This window comes from Octopus sinensis, linkage group LG20 (genome assembly GCF_006345805.1).
Source record: "Octopus sinensis linkage group LG20, ASM634580v1, whole genome shotgun sequence".
Lineage (NCBI taxonomy): Eukaryota > Metazoa > Mollusca > Cephalopoda > Octopoda > Octopodidae > Octopus > Octopus sinensis.
This window is the reverse complement of record NC_043016.1, coordinates 21,927,778-21,945,208: the sequence shown is the minus strand read 5'-3', so window position 1 is coordinate 21,945,208 and position 17,431 is coordinate 21,927,778. Positions and strand designations below refer to the sequence as shown.

At 35.3% G+C, this 17,431-nt stretch overlaps 1 protein-coding gene across 3 annotated transcripts in view; it reads right to left on the bottom strand.

Annotated features, from left to right (window-relative positions):
- Nucleotides 1-332: 332 nt before the first annotated feature.
- Nucleotides 333-17,431, bottom strand: part of LOC115222650 (bromodomain-containing protein DDB_G0270170-like) — a 38,001-nt gene continuing 20,902 nt past the window's right edge. For all 3 annotated transcript variants that reach the window (XM_029792969.2, XM_036511708.1, XM_036511709.1), the window contains 5 exons: nt 12,093-12,159; nt 10,502-10,635; nt 8,886-8,988; nt 3,711-6,274; nt 333-878 (listed from right to left, as the gene is read on the bottom strand). In XM_029792969.2, the coding sequence (XP_029648829.1) occupies nt 765-878; nt 3,711-6,274; nt 8,886-8,988; nt 10,502-10,635; nt 12,093-12,159 (2,982 nt within the window). In that variant the 3' untranslated portion in view covers nt 333-764. The remainder of the gene's footprint in view (nt 879-3,710; nt 6,275-8,885; nt 8,989-10,501; nt 10,636-12,092; nt 12,160-17,431) is intronic.

Here is a 17,431-nt window from a genome sequence, read left to right as displayed (position 1 = left end):
TTTAAAAACTGGTTGGTTCCCAGCTCTATGGCAATGGCCAGCAAAGTGCTGTCTTCTCTGCCAAACAGTGACTCACAGCTGTGACAGGCCTTGGTATAGTTCTGATGTTAAAATTTTCTCAATAGCCTAACATATACATCTATTTTTAAAATCCATTTATCTTTATAATTTATCTATTTTTAAAATCCATCTATCTTTATAACCCACATATTTTTAAAATCCATCTATCTTTATAACCCACATATTTTTAAAATCCATCTATCTTTAAAATCCATCCATTTTTATTTTAATAAGCCAATATTTTTATAATCCATTTTTATATAGTAATCCATTTTTATTTTTGAAATCTATATTCTTATCGATAATAGACATAAACACAAACACATTCTCAAATAATGCATGCATATATAGATATATATGTGCATTTGTATGCATATCATGTATACATTTATATACTAATAAATTTGCAAGCTCATATGCATATGAAACTATATGCACGAACACTATACATATACATGAATCAGTGAGGAAATCTACCTTGTTAATGACTGACAAGTATAGCAGTTAAATCTTCCTCGAATTACATTGTATATTCTGAAAAAAATTTCTGATATATTGGATTTTGTAGACACTTGATAGATGTTGCTGATCATGGTTGGAATGCATTTAAACATAAGTTTTCCTTATCAGTGTTGATCTGGGGGTTAAAGAAACAACAACAACACAATCACATGAACACAAACTCTAGGAATTATATAACCACTTTAAGTGGCTTGCAACTTCTGAAAGTTTTTAACTATATCCAAGACTGAGGTTTTTCTTGCATTGAGATCACTGCATTTTTCCACTTTGCACTTTTCAGTGTTTGTCTGATTTTTCTGAAAATAACAAAGAAAAGATTTGTTGTATAATACTTCTAAAATTTTTGAGTTTTTACTTACACTTGATACTGAAATAGATTCTCGAAATAAATTATTTTCTTGTAAAGGAATTATATTTATATTATAATGAAAATTATGTCAGTATATCTATATATGTAACTAAAACACCGCCAGCCCTTCATCTCACTCATGTACTATACCATCTCTTATACCAATCATCTCTCTAAAAGAATGAAATAAAGAGTGTAAACAGGAGAGTTTTCTGGTTAGTAAGAGTCACATCTGGTCTATGTGCTGTGCTGTATTGCCGAGTAACAATTTTATGTCATATGTGATGCTAATGTATGCTGGGTGGTCTCAGTGTTCAACAAGGGAGCTTCTACATTGTGGGAGATTTGGCTGTTGTTTTAAGCAGGCAGACTAACAATCTTAAAAGGAGATGGACAATGTAGTTCCTAGTATCCATTGGAATGTATCATCATGTGTATTTTTTAACAGAGATAAACAACATCAACAACCAAGTCTATTTTGTGTAAATGAGGGAAGGGACTCTGCATAGTGGCTTGATTTGCCAGAATATCAAAGTTCTCTTGAATCACACCCTACTGCAGCGTTACCCAACATGGGCACTAGCAACCCCTTGTGGAAGCTGTTGTGCTGAAAGAGGGCATTGGGAGATTTTATTTCATTTTTTGTGTGTGTGTGTGTGGGGGGGGGGCAAATATACTCAAGTGGGCAGTGAGCATTTACCCATTTTTTTTCCTTTCAAATTTTCAAAAATTAAAAAACTCTTTCCACTTTGGTGACAAGCAAATTCCTGGCATCATGTGTAACTGGTGTCACTAAAGTGAAACCCCCAAAACAAAAAAAACAAAAAACAAGATGAATAGTGACAGATGACAACGAAAAAAACAATGAATAAAAGCAAAAAGCTGAATGTGTGTGTGTGTGTGTGTGTGCAAATATTGAATATATAAAGAATAGTGGTCAGAATTTTGAATGAAATGGATGAAACTGGCTTTTGGGAATGGCTGATATGTATGTATGTATGTGTATGTTTGTATAACCTACACCAGTGTTGCATAACCAGCCCACTCAAAAGTATCTTGGATTGTAGGGTGACATGCCATGCTTGAGGAGACCTATTGAGTCAAGTACATCAAAACCAAATGGAAATTGTAGTTGTGATCCCCATGCTGGTGGCACGTAAATAGCACCATCCGAATGTGGCTGATACCAGTGCTGCCTTGACTGATGAAATGGCTGAGGACATTGAAGAAATGTTATTTACAATACTTAAAAAGCAATAATTTGGTTTACAATTGGGCAAATCAACTCTCTCAGGCAAACGAAGCATTGTTTTTAGGATACATTTGCTTTATTAAAGATTAGAAAATTGTGCAAGAATTATTGTTTGCAAAGGAACTGAAAACAGATACTAAAGGTGAATCCATTTTTACTATAGTTGAACAGTTTTTCAAAAAAAAGAAAGAAATCCCTATGTTGTTTATGCAACAGACAATGCTCTAGCATTAACAGGGCGGTACAAAAGCTTTCTTACATTTTTAAAGAAGGCTGTACCCAATGTATTTACAATACATTGCATTTACAATGTGTTTACAATACATTGCATAATTCATCATCAACATCTAGTTGCAAGACACGTGAGTGATTGGCTTCATATATTGCTTAGTATTGTTATCACAAAAGAAAGAACTATCGATCTGTCAATCCTACTGGTGTCTGGACAAAGTTAGTTTTCCCGTATTGAGTCAAATTAAGTGGTGAGCTGGCAGAAGTGTTAGAACGCCAGGTGAAATGCTTAGTGGTATTTCGTCTGTCTTTATGTTCTGAGTTCAAATTCCACACTGGTCAACTTTGTCTTTCATCCTTTCGGGGGTTGATAAATTAAATACCAGTTGTGTACTGGGATCGATCTAATCGACTAGCCCCCTCCCCCAAAATTTAGGGCCTTGTGCCTAGAGTAGGAAAGGTATTGTTATCACAGCAATAATTAAAATAAAATGTCTTGCTCTTAATTCCCGAATATTTTAATAACTCTACAACAACAGTGATGAAGAATTTGATTGTCTTCTTTTACATGCTGAGGTGAGATGGTTATCGAAAGGCAAGAGTCTGAAGCAATTTTATTCCCTTTTCAACACTGTCATACAATTTTTTCAGGAGAAAAAATATGATCATTTGAGAGAGGATCTCTTAACTTGCAAATGTGACAATGCCTATTTTATTCAATATATTCAAATGATCTGAATTTGCAATTGCAAGACAGTGATGTAAATCTTATCAAAGCAAAATCTGTTATTTGCGAAATTCATGGACAAACTACCACTCTTTAGCCATAATGTTGGTCATCGGGAGCTATGCCAATTTCCAAATCTTGCTCAACTAGAAAATAATCATGAAGCTGATATCTCTATATCAGATGACCATTTGAACTCTTTCAATGACAACATGAGCTGTAGACTGACTCAAAGTAATAGAAGAAAATGATTGCAGTTTCTGTGTAGTGGCATCAAACCACATGACTACAGAGCAGACTTCTTAATCATTTGGCTATGTTTATACACCGACAAGAATTTTCTGAAAACAGAAAAAAAATTGCAATACTTATGACCTCTAAAGATCACACACTCCTAGACTAGTAAAATTCAGGGGATTCACATTCAACTTGAAAATTAATATGATGTTTGCAAATGAAATGTGATTGGTGAAGGGATTTCAGTTGAAGAAATAGCACAAATAGAAGGTTACAAATTGTGTGTGTGAATGCATGTGTGTCCAACCACAGTAAAGAGATCAAATACCAACCTCATTATTTGTATCAGTGGATGAACTTTGCTCCAGAACTGAGGATGCTTTACTGACTTCACTCTTTGGAACAATCTCAATCTTCACAGGTTTCTCAATAACATCTTTCTTTTTCAGATTAATCTCTGACTTCCAAGATGGTGTAGTTTCTCCTTGTTCTGATCCTTCCAGACTAGGCTTCTGTTTTAGAGAGACAATTTTACTTTCTAGAGGTTTCAAGTAATTAAGAATACCAATTTTCTTCGGCACTTCTTTTATTGATCCTTCTTGGCTATCTGTCCTACAAGATGATACATCCTTTTGAATAGTTGAGGATTGAGCTGGTAATGTTTCTTTGCTTGATGTGGTAATAGTGGCTGTCGTAACATTAGATGCATTAGAAGTAATTGTTGAAGCTGATTTTTTAGGAGGAACTGGCACAGGAGTCTTTCCAAAAGTTGGTTTAGTTACTGAAGGACTGATTTTTTCTTTAAATACACCACAAGTTTGTGCTGAAGTTTTAGCTTCAAAAAGAGCTGAAAGTCTATTAGTATTATTCTGACAAACAGACAAATCATTAGCATCATTGTTTACAGGAGCCACTTTTAAAGATGTATTGGACTGGTTATCAATAATTGATTTACTCCTTTTTGGAATGTTCTTTTGGATAACTTTATCATTGTCTCTTGAAGATGGTGACAATTCTTTCACAGACATTGCTCTTGTCATATTAGTATTGGAAGATTGGACTGAAGACTTAGATTGTGAAAATGTCTTAACAGAAGAAGATAACTGTTGCCCTGTGATTTCAGCAGACAATGGTCGTTGGACCAATGTCTTTTGTGTTAAGCATTTTGAAACATTTGTTGTAGATGCTTTCTCTTTGTGAGGCGGTTGTGAAACAGAGCTTAATTTATTTAAAACATCAGTAGGCTGCCCAGTACTGATACTTGTATTGCTAATATTGGTAGAAGCGGAAATAGTAGTGGTAGTAGTAACAGTTGACGTAGTCCTAGTAATGGTTATCGGACTAATGTTTGTACTTGCATTAGAAATAGGAATTGATTTCACTGTGTTTGTGGCAGAGCAGTGTTTATACGAAAGATGTGGAACAGATGAATGAGTAGAAGGAGGAACACTTACTGCAGTGGTTGTTGGTGTACCGGTTGCAATCTCAGACAATGCACTGGGACTTTTCATATTTACATTTAAAATTTCTTTATGCATTTTTGGAATGCTCAACTTTTTTTCCATAAGTACTTCTTTCGAACCTTCACTTTTAGAAGCAGTTATTTCCTTTGGCAAATCATTTTGGTCTAATTCTTTATTTGTATCCACTTTTTCATGGAAAGCTTGTTTTTTCTTGGCCATTTGTACCCATGCAGGCTCAGAAGAACCATGTGAGGAAAAGTTCTCCGTTTGAAGCCTTTTACCCATCAATATGCCTTTACCTGGAACTGTTAAAGGAGTTTCCAAAATACTGCTGTTATCATACTGAAACCATAATGGAATTAATGACTCTGTTATAGAGTTCTCTTCTGACCCTTGACTTTTAGTTCGGGGTTTTGGGGAGAGAAGTTCCTTCTGATGGACAAAATTTGAATCGAAAGATGTACTTTCACTGTAAGGTATTTTGGAGAGATTTGATGAAGAATCAAGCAATATTTGGTCCTGACTTATAGAAGATTCAGATATCATTAAGTATTCGGCATTTTCCTTTGACAAATTGTCATTGGAATCTTCTACATTTGTACTTAGTTTATTGTCAGATTCAGAATTTATATACAATTTTTTCTTCAATAGGTCGTTATCGGAATGTTCAGGTGAGACAGAGGTTTCATCATGATTTGGTGACTCTTTCTTAATACAATGTTCACCCAAATCAGAGTCAACTGTGGAATGTTCTGTAACATCCTGATAATTGATATTAATTGAAGATATTTCTTCTAAGCTCATTTTTACTTCATTTTCCTTTTCAGGATTGGATTCTTCCAATTCAAGCAGTGGATCTTTAGAAACATTTTCATTTTCAATGTTTACCTCCTTTGTATTGGTATTTATGTCTTTTTTAAGATTAAAAATTGGTGTTGAAGCTGCTTTGATGGCCTGAAAATCAAATTTTATTGGAGATATCTCTTCTATGCTTTGCTCTTGTTCCTTTTCAGGACTAGATTTTTCCAATTCAAATATCTGATTGTTAGAAACTTTTTCACTATCATCAGCATTTGTAGTATTTCTTTCTTTAATAATACGATTAAAAGCTTCACTAAGTTCAGGTGAAACAGAATGTGTGGAGCTAATGTTGGTAGCAGATGATGTACACTCAGGAGAAACGTTATCATAGAGTGATAGTTTTACAGGTGACTTAGGTACTGGAGACAGTTTAAGACTAAGATCAACTGTATCTTTGATATCAACAGTTGAATTTGTCAAAAAATTCTCCTGTGATAAAGATTTGTTTGATAAGGTGATTCCTGGTATCAACATCTTATTTTCCTTATCTTCAGAATATTTTATTGGAAGTCCTGATGAATCATTGTTACTCTCCTTAAGTGAAGGAATGTCATCTAAAGTTTCAATTTCATCTGGAAAATTAAAGAGAGAAAAATTGAAATAAACTACAAAGATTTTAATATAACTTATTTTAAATATATAAACCTCAATTTGAGCTATAAAATATGTTTTTGACAAGAAATAACCCCTTGATCACCGCAGAAGAAAGAAGGCTAATGATTAGATTGGGTTCTCAGTTACAACATGATATAAATGTCAAGTTTTGCTTCTTTTCAGTTCAGAGACAAATAGTGTTTTTTTTTTCTATATAAAGTCCTAAATAAGGTAAAAAGCCACTTAGTATAAGGGACTATAGATGAAAGAGGAAAACAATGAGATGGAAGAGAGTTCCACAGTCTGGCAGTTTGAGTTAAGATTAGGTGAGAAAGTAAAACCAGGCAATTTCAAAGAAAACCTTTCCTTAAGTGGTTTGAACTCAAAAACATAACTAGAACACATATAGCAAGGAATCCTAGCATTTCTGTCAATTTACTATAAAGAACTGGTACTTTATCAACCCTAAAAGGGTAAAGGGTCCTGTATAAGTTCAAATTTTGTCGAGATTTGAACTTAAGAGTGCAGACAGTTGGAACAAATACTGCAAAATTTTCTGTTTTCTAGCAGTTATTCTGTCTCAAGTTTGTGTTTATAATGTCCAATATAATTTATTAGTTAACTTTAGAGGTAACCAGACAATTTGCCATAAATAAATTTGCCAGAGGACAATTGGCTGTAGGACTATTTGCCATAAGACAATTTGCCGTACGGATATTTCGCAGCATCACATTTTGCCATAAAGTTTAGAAACTTGAAATTACGTCATTAATTAAATAAAGTAGATAAAGGAATACTATTTACAGCAGACATTTTCAGTAATTGCTGAAATGATAATTTAAAAACAGAAAGGACTTTTAAATTTGAAAGTGCATCATTAGTTGCTGAAATGAGAATCATAAAGGGCTTTTAACATTTATTTATAAATAACAAGCTTACCTTGAAAATTCAAAAGCAGAAAGCTTGTTTTGAGAGGTTACTTCGACCGTTTACATTATTTTTCTTTAAAAGTTGAAACTTAAACCCTTACAATGCCATACACTATTAAAAACATCAGAGGTTTTGATAAACTCATAGACAACTAACTTTATTTATAGGCAAGAAAGAAAATATGGAGGCAAGGTCTATTGGAAGTGTGTCGATACAAACTGTAAAGCAAGAGTTCATACAAAACTGAATAGCAAAGTGATTTCTATTTGTAAAATTGTGAGTGAGTGTATACATCTGTCGAATCCTAGCCAACCAAAAATGCAAGAAGCAATAGCAAATATGAAAGAAAATGCACTTAAATCGCAGTTAGCTTCAAGATCTTTGATTGGTGCCGCATGTGGGGAATTAGAGGATGAAGGACACTCTCCCATGCCATCAACTCCAAGTTTATCAAGAAACATTAGAAGATGGAGACAAAAGGAAGAAAAGGTCCCTCCTATACCTAGATCAAGAGTCGGCTATGAAATTCCCAAAGAATTTACATGTCTACAGAATAGAGAATGTTGAGTTTTGGTATGACAGCAGGATTGCATGATCTAGAAATACATAAGAATTGGGCATGCGATAGAACAATTAAGGTTTGTCCTGAAATTTATTATCAGTGATATATTCTACATGTCAGCATAGGACATGCATGCATCCCATGAATTTATGATCTCCTTCTGAATAAGATTCTTGATACATACAATAGACCTGAAAATTTGATTTTGAACAAGTTAGTTTTCTAAGTTTTTCTGACAATTTTCCATCTGCAAATATAACAGACTTTTTTTTTTTTTCATTTCTGTAAAAATGTTTACAGAAAGGTGACAGATATTGGGCTTAAGGTGTGATATCAAACTGATTGTGATTTTAACACTAAAGTAAAGAGCCTTATGGCACTTGCATTCATCCACCTCCAGACAGTACTGATGCATTCATAGAGCTTGCAGATAATGATGACTTATGGCATATTTTGAAATGCATTACATTGGTGGAGAGAGAGGCAGGGGAGCTCTACTTTTTCTATTGGTTTTTGGAATATGTATGAAAGAACACTAAATTAGCTGGCTAACACCAACTATGGTGTAAGCATCTGTTACAAATACTCATCCAAATTTATGGAAACTTATCAATGTCTTGAGAAATGAAAAATCTATCTAAAAAAAAGGAGAAACCATAACCAAGTAACAATACAAAGATGTTTATAAGCACATACTAAGCATTGTCAGAGGTCATGACCAAAATCAAAAACAACATTATTTGTCTGCAATTTCAATGAATTTATATGATCTTTAGCTTTTTAGTTTTTTTTAGTTTAACTTTTTAAATAAAGTGTACGACCTTCATTATTTTTATTTTTTATCCTTCTCTACAAAATGTCCTTGCGGCAAAATATTTGTACGGTGAATAGTCCTATGGCGAAATGCCTTATGGTGAATTGTCCTAGATCCAACTTTAGATATAATAATCAGAATAATGATTAACAATAGAGCTGATAATGAAAAAATAATTAGGATATTAATGAAGTTTGAAGGTGATAAGTAAGTCATGATGTATTCTCCAAAAATAAAAATTTATGAATCAATTTTTAGTATTTTTCAGCTTAAATTCTCTTACCTGATGTATTAGGCTCAAGGCTGACAGACTTTTGTAAAATATCTCCAAATTCCTGTCCGATACACTGTTCTTCATTTAGACTTGGAAGAGTTGTTGATATTTTCTGAAAAGAGAACAAATGTATTGAGAAAATAAATATGCTTTAAATTTAAATGTTTAGTTTGTCATTTAGATAATCACATTTAAGAATATATATATCTTGGGCAAATATCTTTTACTACAACTCTGAGTCAATCAAATCCCTATGAGTGAATTTTGTAGGTAGAAACTGAAAGAAGCCTCATGCATATTTATATGTCAGTAGGCTAGTGTTTATACATTTGTCTTTTGCTTTGACGTGTGTGATCCTTCAATGACTGTGACTGTCATACAAGCAGTATCATTTATTTCCAATCTTCCATGAAAACATGTCCAGCCATGGAGAAATGTTATCTTGTTTGGAAACAGATGAGGGTTTGTAATAGGCCACCGAAAATCTATCTCAATGAATTTTGACTGACCAATGCTAGCAAGAAAGTGTGGACATGAAAACTATGGCGTGTGTCTTTGTCTTTATCTCTCTCTCTCTCTCATATATATATATATATATTATAGACTACCTGTGACCTGTTGGGTCACCAGGAGAGTCTGAGATTCCCCAACAACCGAGTTTTGTTTTGTGGATTTTTTTTCTTTTCCAGGTTATTATGCATGCTTTCAATAAATGTGACATTGAAATCACATGTAAATGGCTCCTTTCCCTAAAAAAAGGAAAGATTTGGCTGCTATTTCTTGCACACCCTGCTACCACATAACTAATTCGGGTCCTTTATCGCAAATAGCTGTTACATGGTAGCAGGGTACGCTAGAAATAGCACTCAAATCTTTGGAGGCGAGATACTTGACTGCACTCGAAAAGAACCTATGGAAAAATATTTCACACCAAGGTTATGAATGGGTCTTTTATGAAATATTTGCCACATTTTTAAAATCATTTTCACTTTAAAATATTTTTTAAATATACCAAAAAATATTTTCGTAATGGCATTCACTTGAAAATAATTTAAAGAAACATTAAAATATTGTCTATTTAAAGAAAGCTACTTTCTGTACTGTACAAACTGAAGAACTGTATTTACTGCACAAACAATTTACATTTTTGAAATCACATTCACTTTAAAATATTTTTAAATGATAAAAATATTGTGTTTAACTAAAGCAAAAACAGAAACATTTACTGTAAAAAAAAACAAATAATTTTTTTGTTGTCAAGTCACTGTGTTTAATCGAAAGGTAAGAGTTTCTTAACTTTCAGGGTTAAGTTATTTTCAGAATATTTTCCCATTATGCACCATTTTGGGTATTTAAATCCCCAAAACCCCTAATATCTCAACAACCACTAGTCTGATTTACACGAAACTTATTCCGTTCATATTCACATTTCAGGGGATAATTAATTCATAGTATTTTCCCATTATGCACCAGTTTGGCTGGGTAACATTGCAAGCAAGCAAGATTCAAGCTCACTTTTAATGTATTATAGATATATAGATACCTTAAACAATATGGTTGGGAGGTGAATTTCTTAAACAAGTGAGCACTTAGGAAGAAGAAAAATAATGATTAATAATAATTACACTGCTGAAGTTTCTTCTGTGCTGTCGACTACCTCTTCGTGATTTTGGCCTGACAGAAATCTTGAACTTAGCAGCATCAGTATTCAAAGATGGAGTCTTTGCTACAGCTTCTAAATCGATTCCATGAACATTATCTAAAAGAAAAACAAACAAAAATGCAAAGAAAAAATTGAGTAAGAAAAAAAGTTAGTATTAAAATTTGAATATTTTAAATCCAGGAATGTCAGTAAAAATTATTTTAAAACAATTCATAAATATAGTGAAATCTCTATTTAATAGATTAATAGGGAGAAGTCATAATAAAGGAGAAGACATATCAATACTAAAAATCCATGAAGTCAAATGAAGCTTGATAGGTCATTTTTGTTGTTTTTAATGTTTTTACAAGATATACTACTGCACAATATAACATAAGGAACATGCAATTAAACTTAGCTTTTTAACAGGAGAGTTGAAGAGTTATCATAATCATAGCAATAATTCAGTAGCCTTTATTCAGTATCTGAAGGTGCACAAATGGAGGAACTGATGTCTGTTTACTTGTAGATGATTAAGATGTACTGGCTGGTGAGGGTAAAATCAGAATGAAACAGTTGGGTGCAGCTGTTTGGACACCGATTAATTGGCATGCCCAACTAGACATTCAGCTTATTTGGTGACAGTACATTTTTGTACAAGAGGCAAATACATGCACACACACACACACATACAGAAAGAGAAGGCGAGATCTATATGTAGCTATTTACACACATAAACAGAGAGAGAGAGTTTATTTATTGAACACAACTGACATAAACACTTTTATACTCAGACACAATAGATAATGTAGTCTGCACCAGTGCAGTGCTACATAAAAGCACCCAGCACACTGTATAGTGGTTGGCATTAGAAAGGGCATCCAGCATTAGAAACAATGCCAAATCAGACTTGAGTATGGTGCACTCCCCGGCTTGCAAGTGCTGGTTAAACTGTCCAACCCATGCCAGCATGGACAATAAATGTTAAATGATAAGACAGGATGACCACAGTGACTTGTCAACTAGAACATACTTCCATTAGACATGTTCATCAAAGGCAATAGCTGCACCCTATAGAAAAACTGTGGCAATTCAATTTACACCTGCTTGTACATTTAAAGTGCACAAGCTCAAAAGATACCTGGCTGCTGTCTTTTGTATGAAGAAACCTAGGGAATACTAGTATGTGTAGATTAAAATCAATTTTGGTACTTGAATGGTATTTTAGTTGGTCAAATTTGGAAAGATAAATGATAAAGTTGACTTCAATAGGATTTGAACTTAGAACATAAATGGCCAGAAATAAAAACAAAAGTAATTTTGTTTTACACTAACAATTCTTCCAATCCACTGCCTCTATAGTCACAACCAGAATGTCATTTATTTTTAATCTATTTATAGGACTGCTAGACCAAGGCTGACCTGATACTAAATTGCAACTGAAATTCTTTTCAATCAAAAATATCCTTTCAGGTAAAGAAACACCCCACCCTAAAAAAAAAACAAAAAAACTGCCATTCTGCTAAAAGACAAGATAATAAATCCTCACAGAAAAATATGAAGAAAAGACAAACCTGGGGTTTCTTGCTTGTCGCCATAACTGCATATACTGCTATTCAAGTCTTTTGCAGGTGTTGCAAACTGGAAGTAAGTAAAAAGAAAATATTGCTCTTACTGCTGTTAACATTGAAAATGCTAGATATATTTCAATAGACTGTAATTTTCATTTTTAGAATTCCATTTAATTTTCTTCAAAGTAATGCGACCAAATGTGAGTAAATATGCATATGCATACAAATGTGAGCGTAATTTTGTGTATGAGTCACTATCAGAACTAGAGAAGTTTCAAGTGTGGAAACAAGGATTAGAATCGAAGGGCCTAGCTAAAACCAGTCCTAATAAGTAGGAAGGCAAGCAAACCACAAATCACTTCAGGTAGTTGACCCTGCTCAATCTGCAGAAAAGGCATAGGTAGAAACCATAAGATGTACCCAGTGAAAGCTATAGACATATAAGAGGTGTAGAAATATCAAAGGAAGGCTAACTGGGAGGATAGCTTTTGTATGTGGCAGATGCTCAGGAGCAATAAACACAGAAAGTGTGCAGAGAACAACTTCCTCCACATTCCAGGGAGATAAACTAGAAGTAGTTGATAGCTTCTGTTACCTAGGTGACCAAGTCAGTAGCGGAGGAGGGTGTGCCGAAAGTATAGCTGCTAGAATAAGAATAGCCTGGGCAAAGTTCAGAGAGCTCTTACCTCAGCTGGTGACAGAGGGCCTCTCGATCAGAGTAAAAGGTAGACTGTATGACGCATGGGTACGAACAGCCATGCTACATGGCAGTGAAACATGGGCCATGACCACTGAGGACATGCGTAAACTCACAAGGAATGAAACCAGTATGCTCTGATGGATGTGTAATGCATACACAACAGAGTGTAAGCACCCTGAGAGAAGAGTTGGGTTTAAGAAGCATCAGATGTGGTGTGCAAGAGAGACGTTTGCGCTGGTATGGTCATGTGGCGAGAATGAATGAGGATAGCTGTGTGAAAAAGTGCCACACCCTAGTGGTTGAGGGAACCTGTGGAAGAGGTAGACCCAGGAAGACATGGGATGAGGTGGTGAAGCATGACCGTCGAACATTAGGCCTCACCAAGGCAATGACTAGGGACTGGGACCTTTCGAAATATGCTGTGCTTGAGAAGACCCGGCAAGCCAAGTGAGACCATAACCTAGTGGCCTATGTAACCAGCTCACTTATGTGTACCTTTCCTTCATTGGACACTAAACTCTGCTTGCGAAGACCTGTTGAAGCAAGTGAAATCGAAATCAAATTTGATGACTGGTATCTGTGCTGGTAGAGTGCTAAGAGCACCATCCGAGCATGATTGTTGCCAGAGCAGCAAACTGGCACCATTCGAGCATGACTGTTACCAGCATCACCTTACTGGCACTTGTGCCGGTGGCATGTGAAAAAACATTTGAGTGAGGTCGCTGCAAGTGCCGCTGAACACCATTTGAGCATGGCTATTGCCAGTACTGCCTGACTGGCCCTCGTGTCAGTGGCACGTAAAAGCACCCACTACACTCTCAGAGTGGTTGGCGTTAGGAAGGGCATCCAGCTGTAGAAACTCTGCCAGATCAGATTGGAGTCTGGTGCAACCATCTGGTTTGCTACTCCTCAGTCAAATCGTCCAACCCATGCTAGCATGGAAAGTGGACGTTAAACAATGATGATGTTAGTATTTTAGATCTGTTTATCCATCTTTTCATGAGCTGAATGGGCCTTTTTCATCTCCTTCATGAGGTTTAGCCTCTTGAAATCAGTCATTACGACTTTTTCTGCTTCCGTTTTTTTGTAAGATTCTCCAGATGTATCATGCCTATACCAGCTCAATCTTCTTGCTTGCACACTAAATCTAGTTCATCTTACAACTTCATTTTTTTAAGCTCATTTGTGCTTCATCATTTATGTACACTAACATTATATCCAGAGAAACATACTTGCTTCATTTCTTTCCACTTACTCCACATCCACTGATGATCTTTTACTAGCAGGCAATATCACAAATTGTACCATATAATCAAGCCTTCACTCAGAGAGAGAATACTTTTGTTGCCTTGTCAGTAGATGTAATAATTCCTGAACTTCTTTTGATTTGCTTATTCTCTAACTAATGTACTTTCAGAATATATACATTTCCACAGTTGATTATGTCACCTAGATAAGAGCTATCTAGAAAGACTTAGTATTTGAAAGAATTTACTCCATGGGTGCACTTTACTGTTAATTACTCCTGTGTCTTGCTATATATAAAACTATATTTTTTCTGTCAAATCTGCCTGTGATCTCAGTATATCATTTATGTGTGTGTGTGTGTGTGTGTGTGTGTGTGTGTTTGTGCACAAGTGCATTTACTTTCTGTATGTCTTTACATAACACCATTTGAACAAAATGTTAATATGTTTACATCTGTTGTAAACATATTCTGTTGCCCTGTGATTGTGAAGTGGAATACTAAGGGTTGGCGACAAGAGAAGGATCCATCTGTAAAATACTGCTTTAATGAGTCTTTATCTCACCCTTGCTAGTATGGAAAAGCAGATGTATAATGATGGTAATATATCCTATAAATACATATTCATTTATGAAAAACAGACATTAAATGATGATTATATAAACTCAAATTATGCAATAAAAACAGTTCAATAATGTAACCATTATTAATAACACATACTTAACACAAGTTGTTTAAATGCCGGGAGCTGCAGTTTATCATTTGAAAAAGATCCCTTTAAAGATGTATTGTGCAGAAAAACACAATGTGCTTCAGAGCTAGGCAAAATGAAATTGTCCCAGTGCAGCAAATACAATTTTTTGAAGTTTTTGCAGTATCATGTACTTGCCTCACTTCCAAAATTGAAATTTCTAGTCTGAAGTATAAACTATTTAAAGAATAAGATCTACAGATCAGAGATTTTATGGGAGTTCCTGGCCTTTCTACTACTTTAATCTACAGATTTACCTCATCTAATGCTTTTCTAAAAAGATATGCTAGTTCACCACCAGCAGTAGCATCAAACATGACACTATGGTATTTTTTGTTGTCATGCTATGAGTTGGCATTATCTTTTTCTTGGTCCTTTCCGAGCTGTTCCAGGATTTATTCCTGTTTAGCAGGCAGATCCCATTTGCACCATTCTCTATGATGGCTTTGTACTTTGCCCTGGCTCCTTTGTACACTTTAATGCTGTTTCTTTTGTTGTAGCCAGAGAACTGCATGCTGTGGATGAAGTGTTGTATATGTCTTTCTAATTCTATAGGGTCACACACTTAGGAAACATTCCTCATCACTTTCACCAAGTCCACTATTAGGATATTGAACTTGGCATTGCCTGCAATGGCTACGTTCTTGTGGACCAGGCATTTAGAGGCCATGGGTTTGGCATAGTAGGAATGAAGGATCTTACTATTCTTAGTTTCCAGCCAGAGTTTTATGTCTAATATTGGTAGCCTATAGTTAGGCTACCAGGTTAGTCTGTTACTTTAGTCAGGTTAGTCTGTTGTTACTTTAATACTCTATTGGATGGAGCTAGCTATTTGCTGGATGCTCTCCATAGTATTAGCTTCTTGTTCATTGACACTGTCTTTTTGGGGGTACTTTGGTCACTATGTTGATATCATCCACATAGTGAGAGTAAATGGTTAGTATTATGGAGCTCTCTGCTAATTTCTCTTTGAGTCTCCTATCCCATCATACCATAAATAGGTTAGCCAGCAATACTCATGGCTGCACCTTCTCCTTGGGTGTATATCTTATTAAACTTGAATATGTGGCCCTAAAGTGTGACACTGGTACTCGTACCCACAACATGTGTAACCATTTTTCTAACCTGATTGTAGTTTTTAGGGGTCCGTATAGCTCTGGTTTACCCATTCAATCTCTCTCTAAGGGTCTTCTTTGCTATTGAGGTTATAGTAGGTGGTCTACCTTTTATTGATATAGTGGGGCAGAAACAACTATGGTCATGTTCCAGTACTCCTTACATGTAGCATAGGGGGGGTGGATAGGTGAACACTGGTTGGAGCTCAAGGAGGAGAAAAGCTAGTCGATGCTCTACCAATACGTTCAATTAGAACAGAGGTTTGGTTGATAACATATAATTTAAGATATTATCAACACATAGAACAGATACAACACTGTGATTATGGAGGCAACACACATAGTAATAGACAGATTGCGGAAACATGAAAGGAACAATAACTCCCACCACCACACCATGCACCAACATAATGACTAAAGACATAAGTAAAAAAAACAAATACAAACAGTATAATACATAAAACCATGCATACACATACAAAAGACATGTTCATACTTATAATGAAATATAAGAAACAGATAAGTAAATAAATTTTTACAAACTATATAAAGGGCACAGATACAAACAGTAAGCAAACTCATATACACACACACAGATACACACACAGATGCAAACATGTGCAGATAAAGATTACACATCATAGACTGGCCTCCGTGCTGAGGGCACGTAACAAACACCATCCGAGCGTGGCCGTTCGCCAGCCTCGTCTGGCACCTGTGTCGGTGACACATAAGAAAACACCATCCGAGCGTGGCCGTCTGCCAGCCTCGTCTGGCACCTGTGTCGGTGGCACATAAAATCACCCACTACACTCTCGGAGTGGTTGGCGTTAGGAAGGGCATCCAGCTGTAGAAACACTGCCAGATTTGACTGGGCCTGGTGCAGCCTTCGGGCTTGCCAGACCCCAGTTGAACCGTCCAACCCATGCTAGCATGGAAAGCGGACGTTAAACGATGATGATCATCATCATAGAGAGACAGACTGGACTAAACAGAACAGGAGGAAAATGGGGATGGAAGAGTTGCTGAAGAAGTCAGAGATGTGTGATGAAAGATTTCCAGACAATGGACATAAGATAAGATTAAAAGGGTAATAAATGAGTGGAGAACAAATATATAATGTGTGTGTTTATTTGGCAAGAAAAAAAATGGCTGTCCTAAAATATAACACTATTTGTTTCAACACATGATTCCACGTCAGGAATCTTGCAAAACAAATTCATGTGTGTGTGTGTGTGTGTGTGTGTGAGTGTATATATATATATATATATATATATATATATATATAATATATATATATATATCTCAAGTGTAAACAGAGTTAGCGGTTATAATAACTGATAAGGGATAACATATTCGAAATATACTATCGGTATCCATTACCTGTATTATCCCTGGGTATTGGTGTGGAGGCACACCATGCATGTAAAGTACAGGTAAGAACAGGATAAACAAGAGTTATTAGGAGCCAATGCAAATAATTAGAAAATGGAGAAAACCACAGATTAACAAACACGTCGACTGGACCAT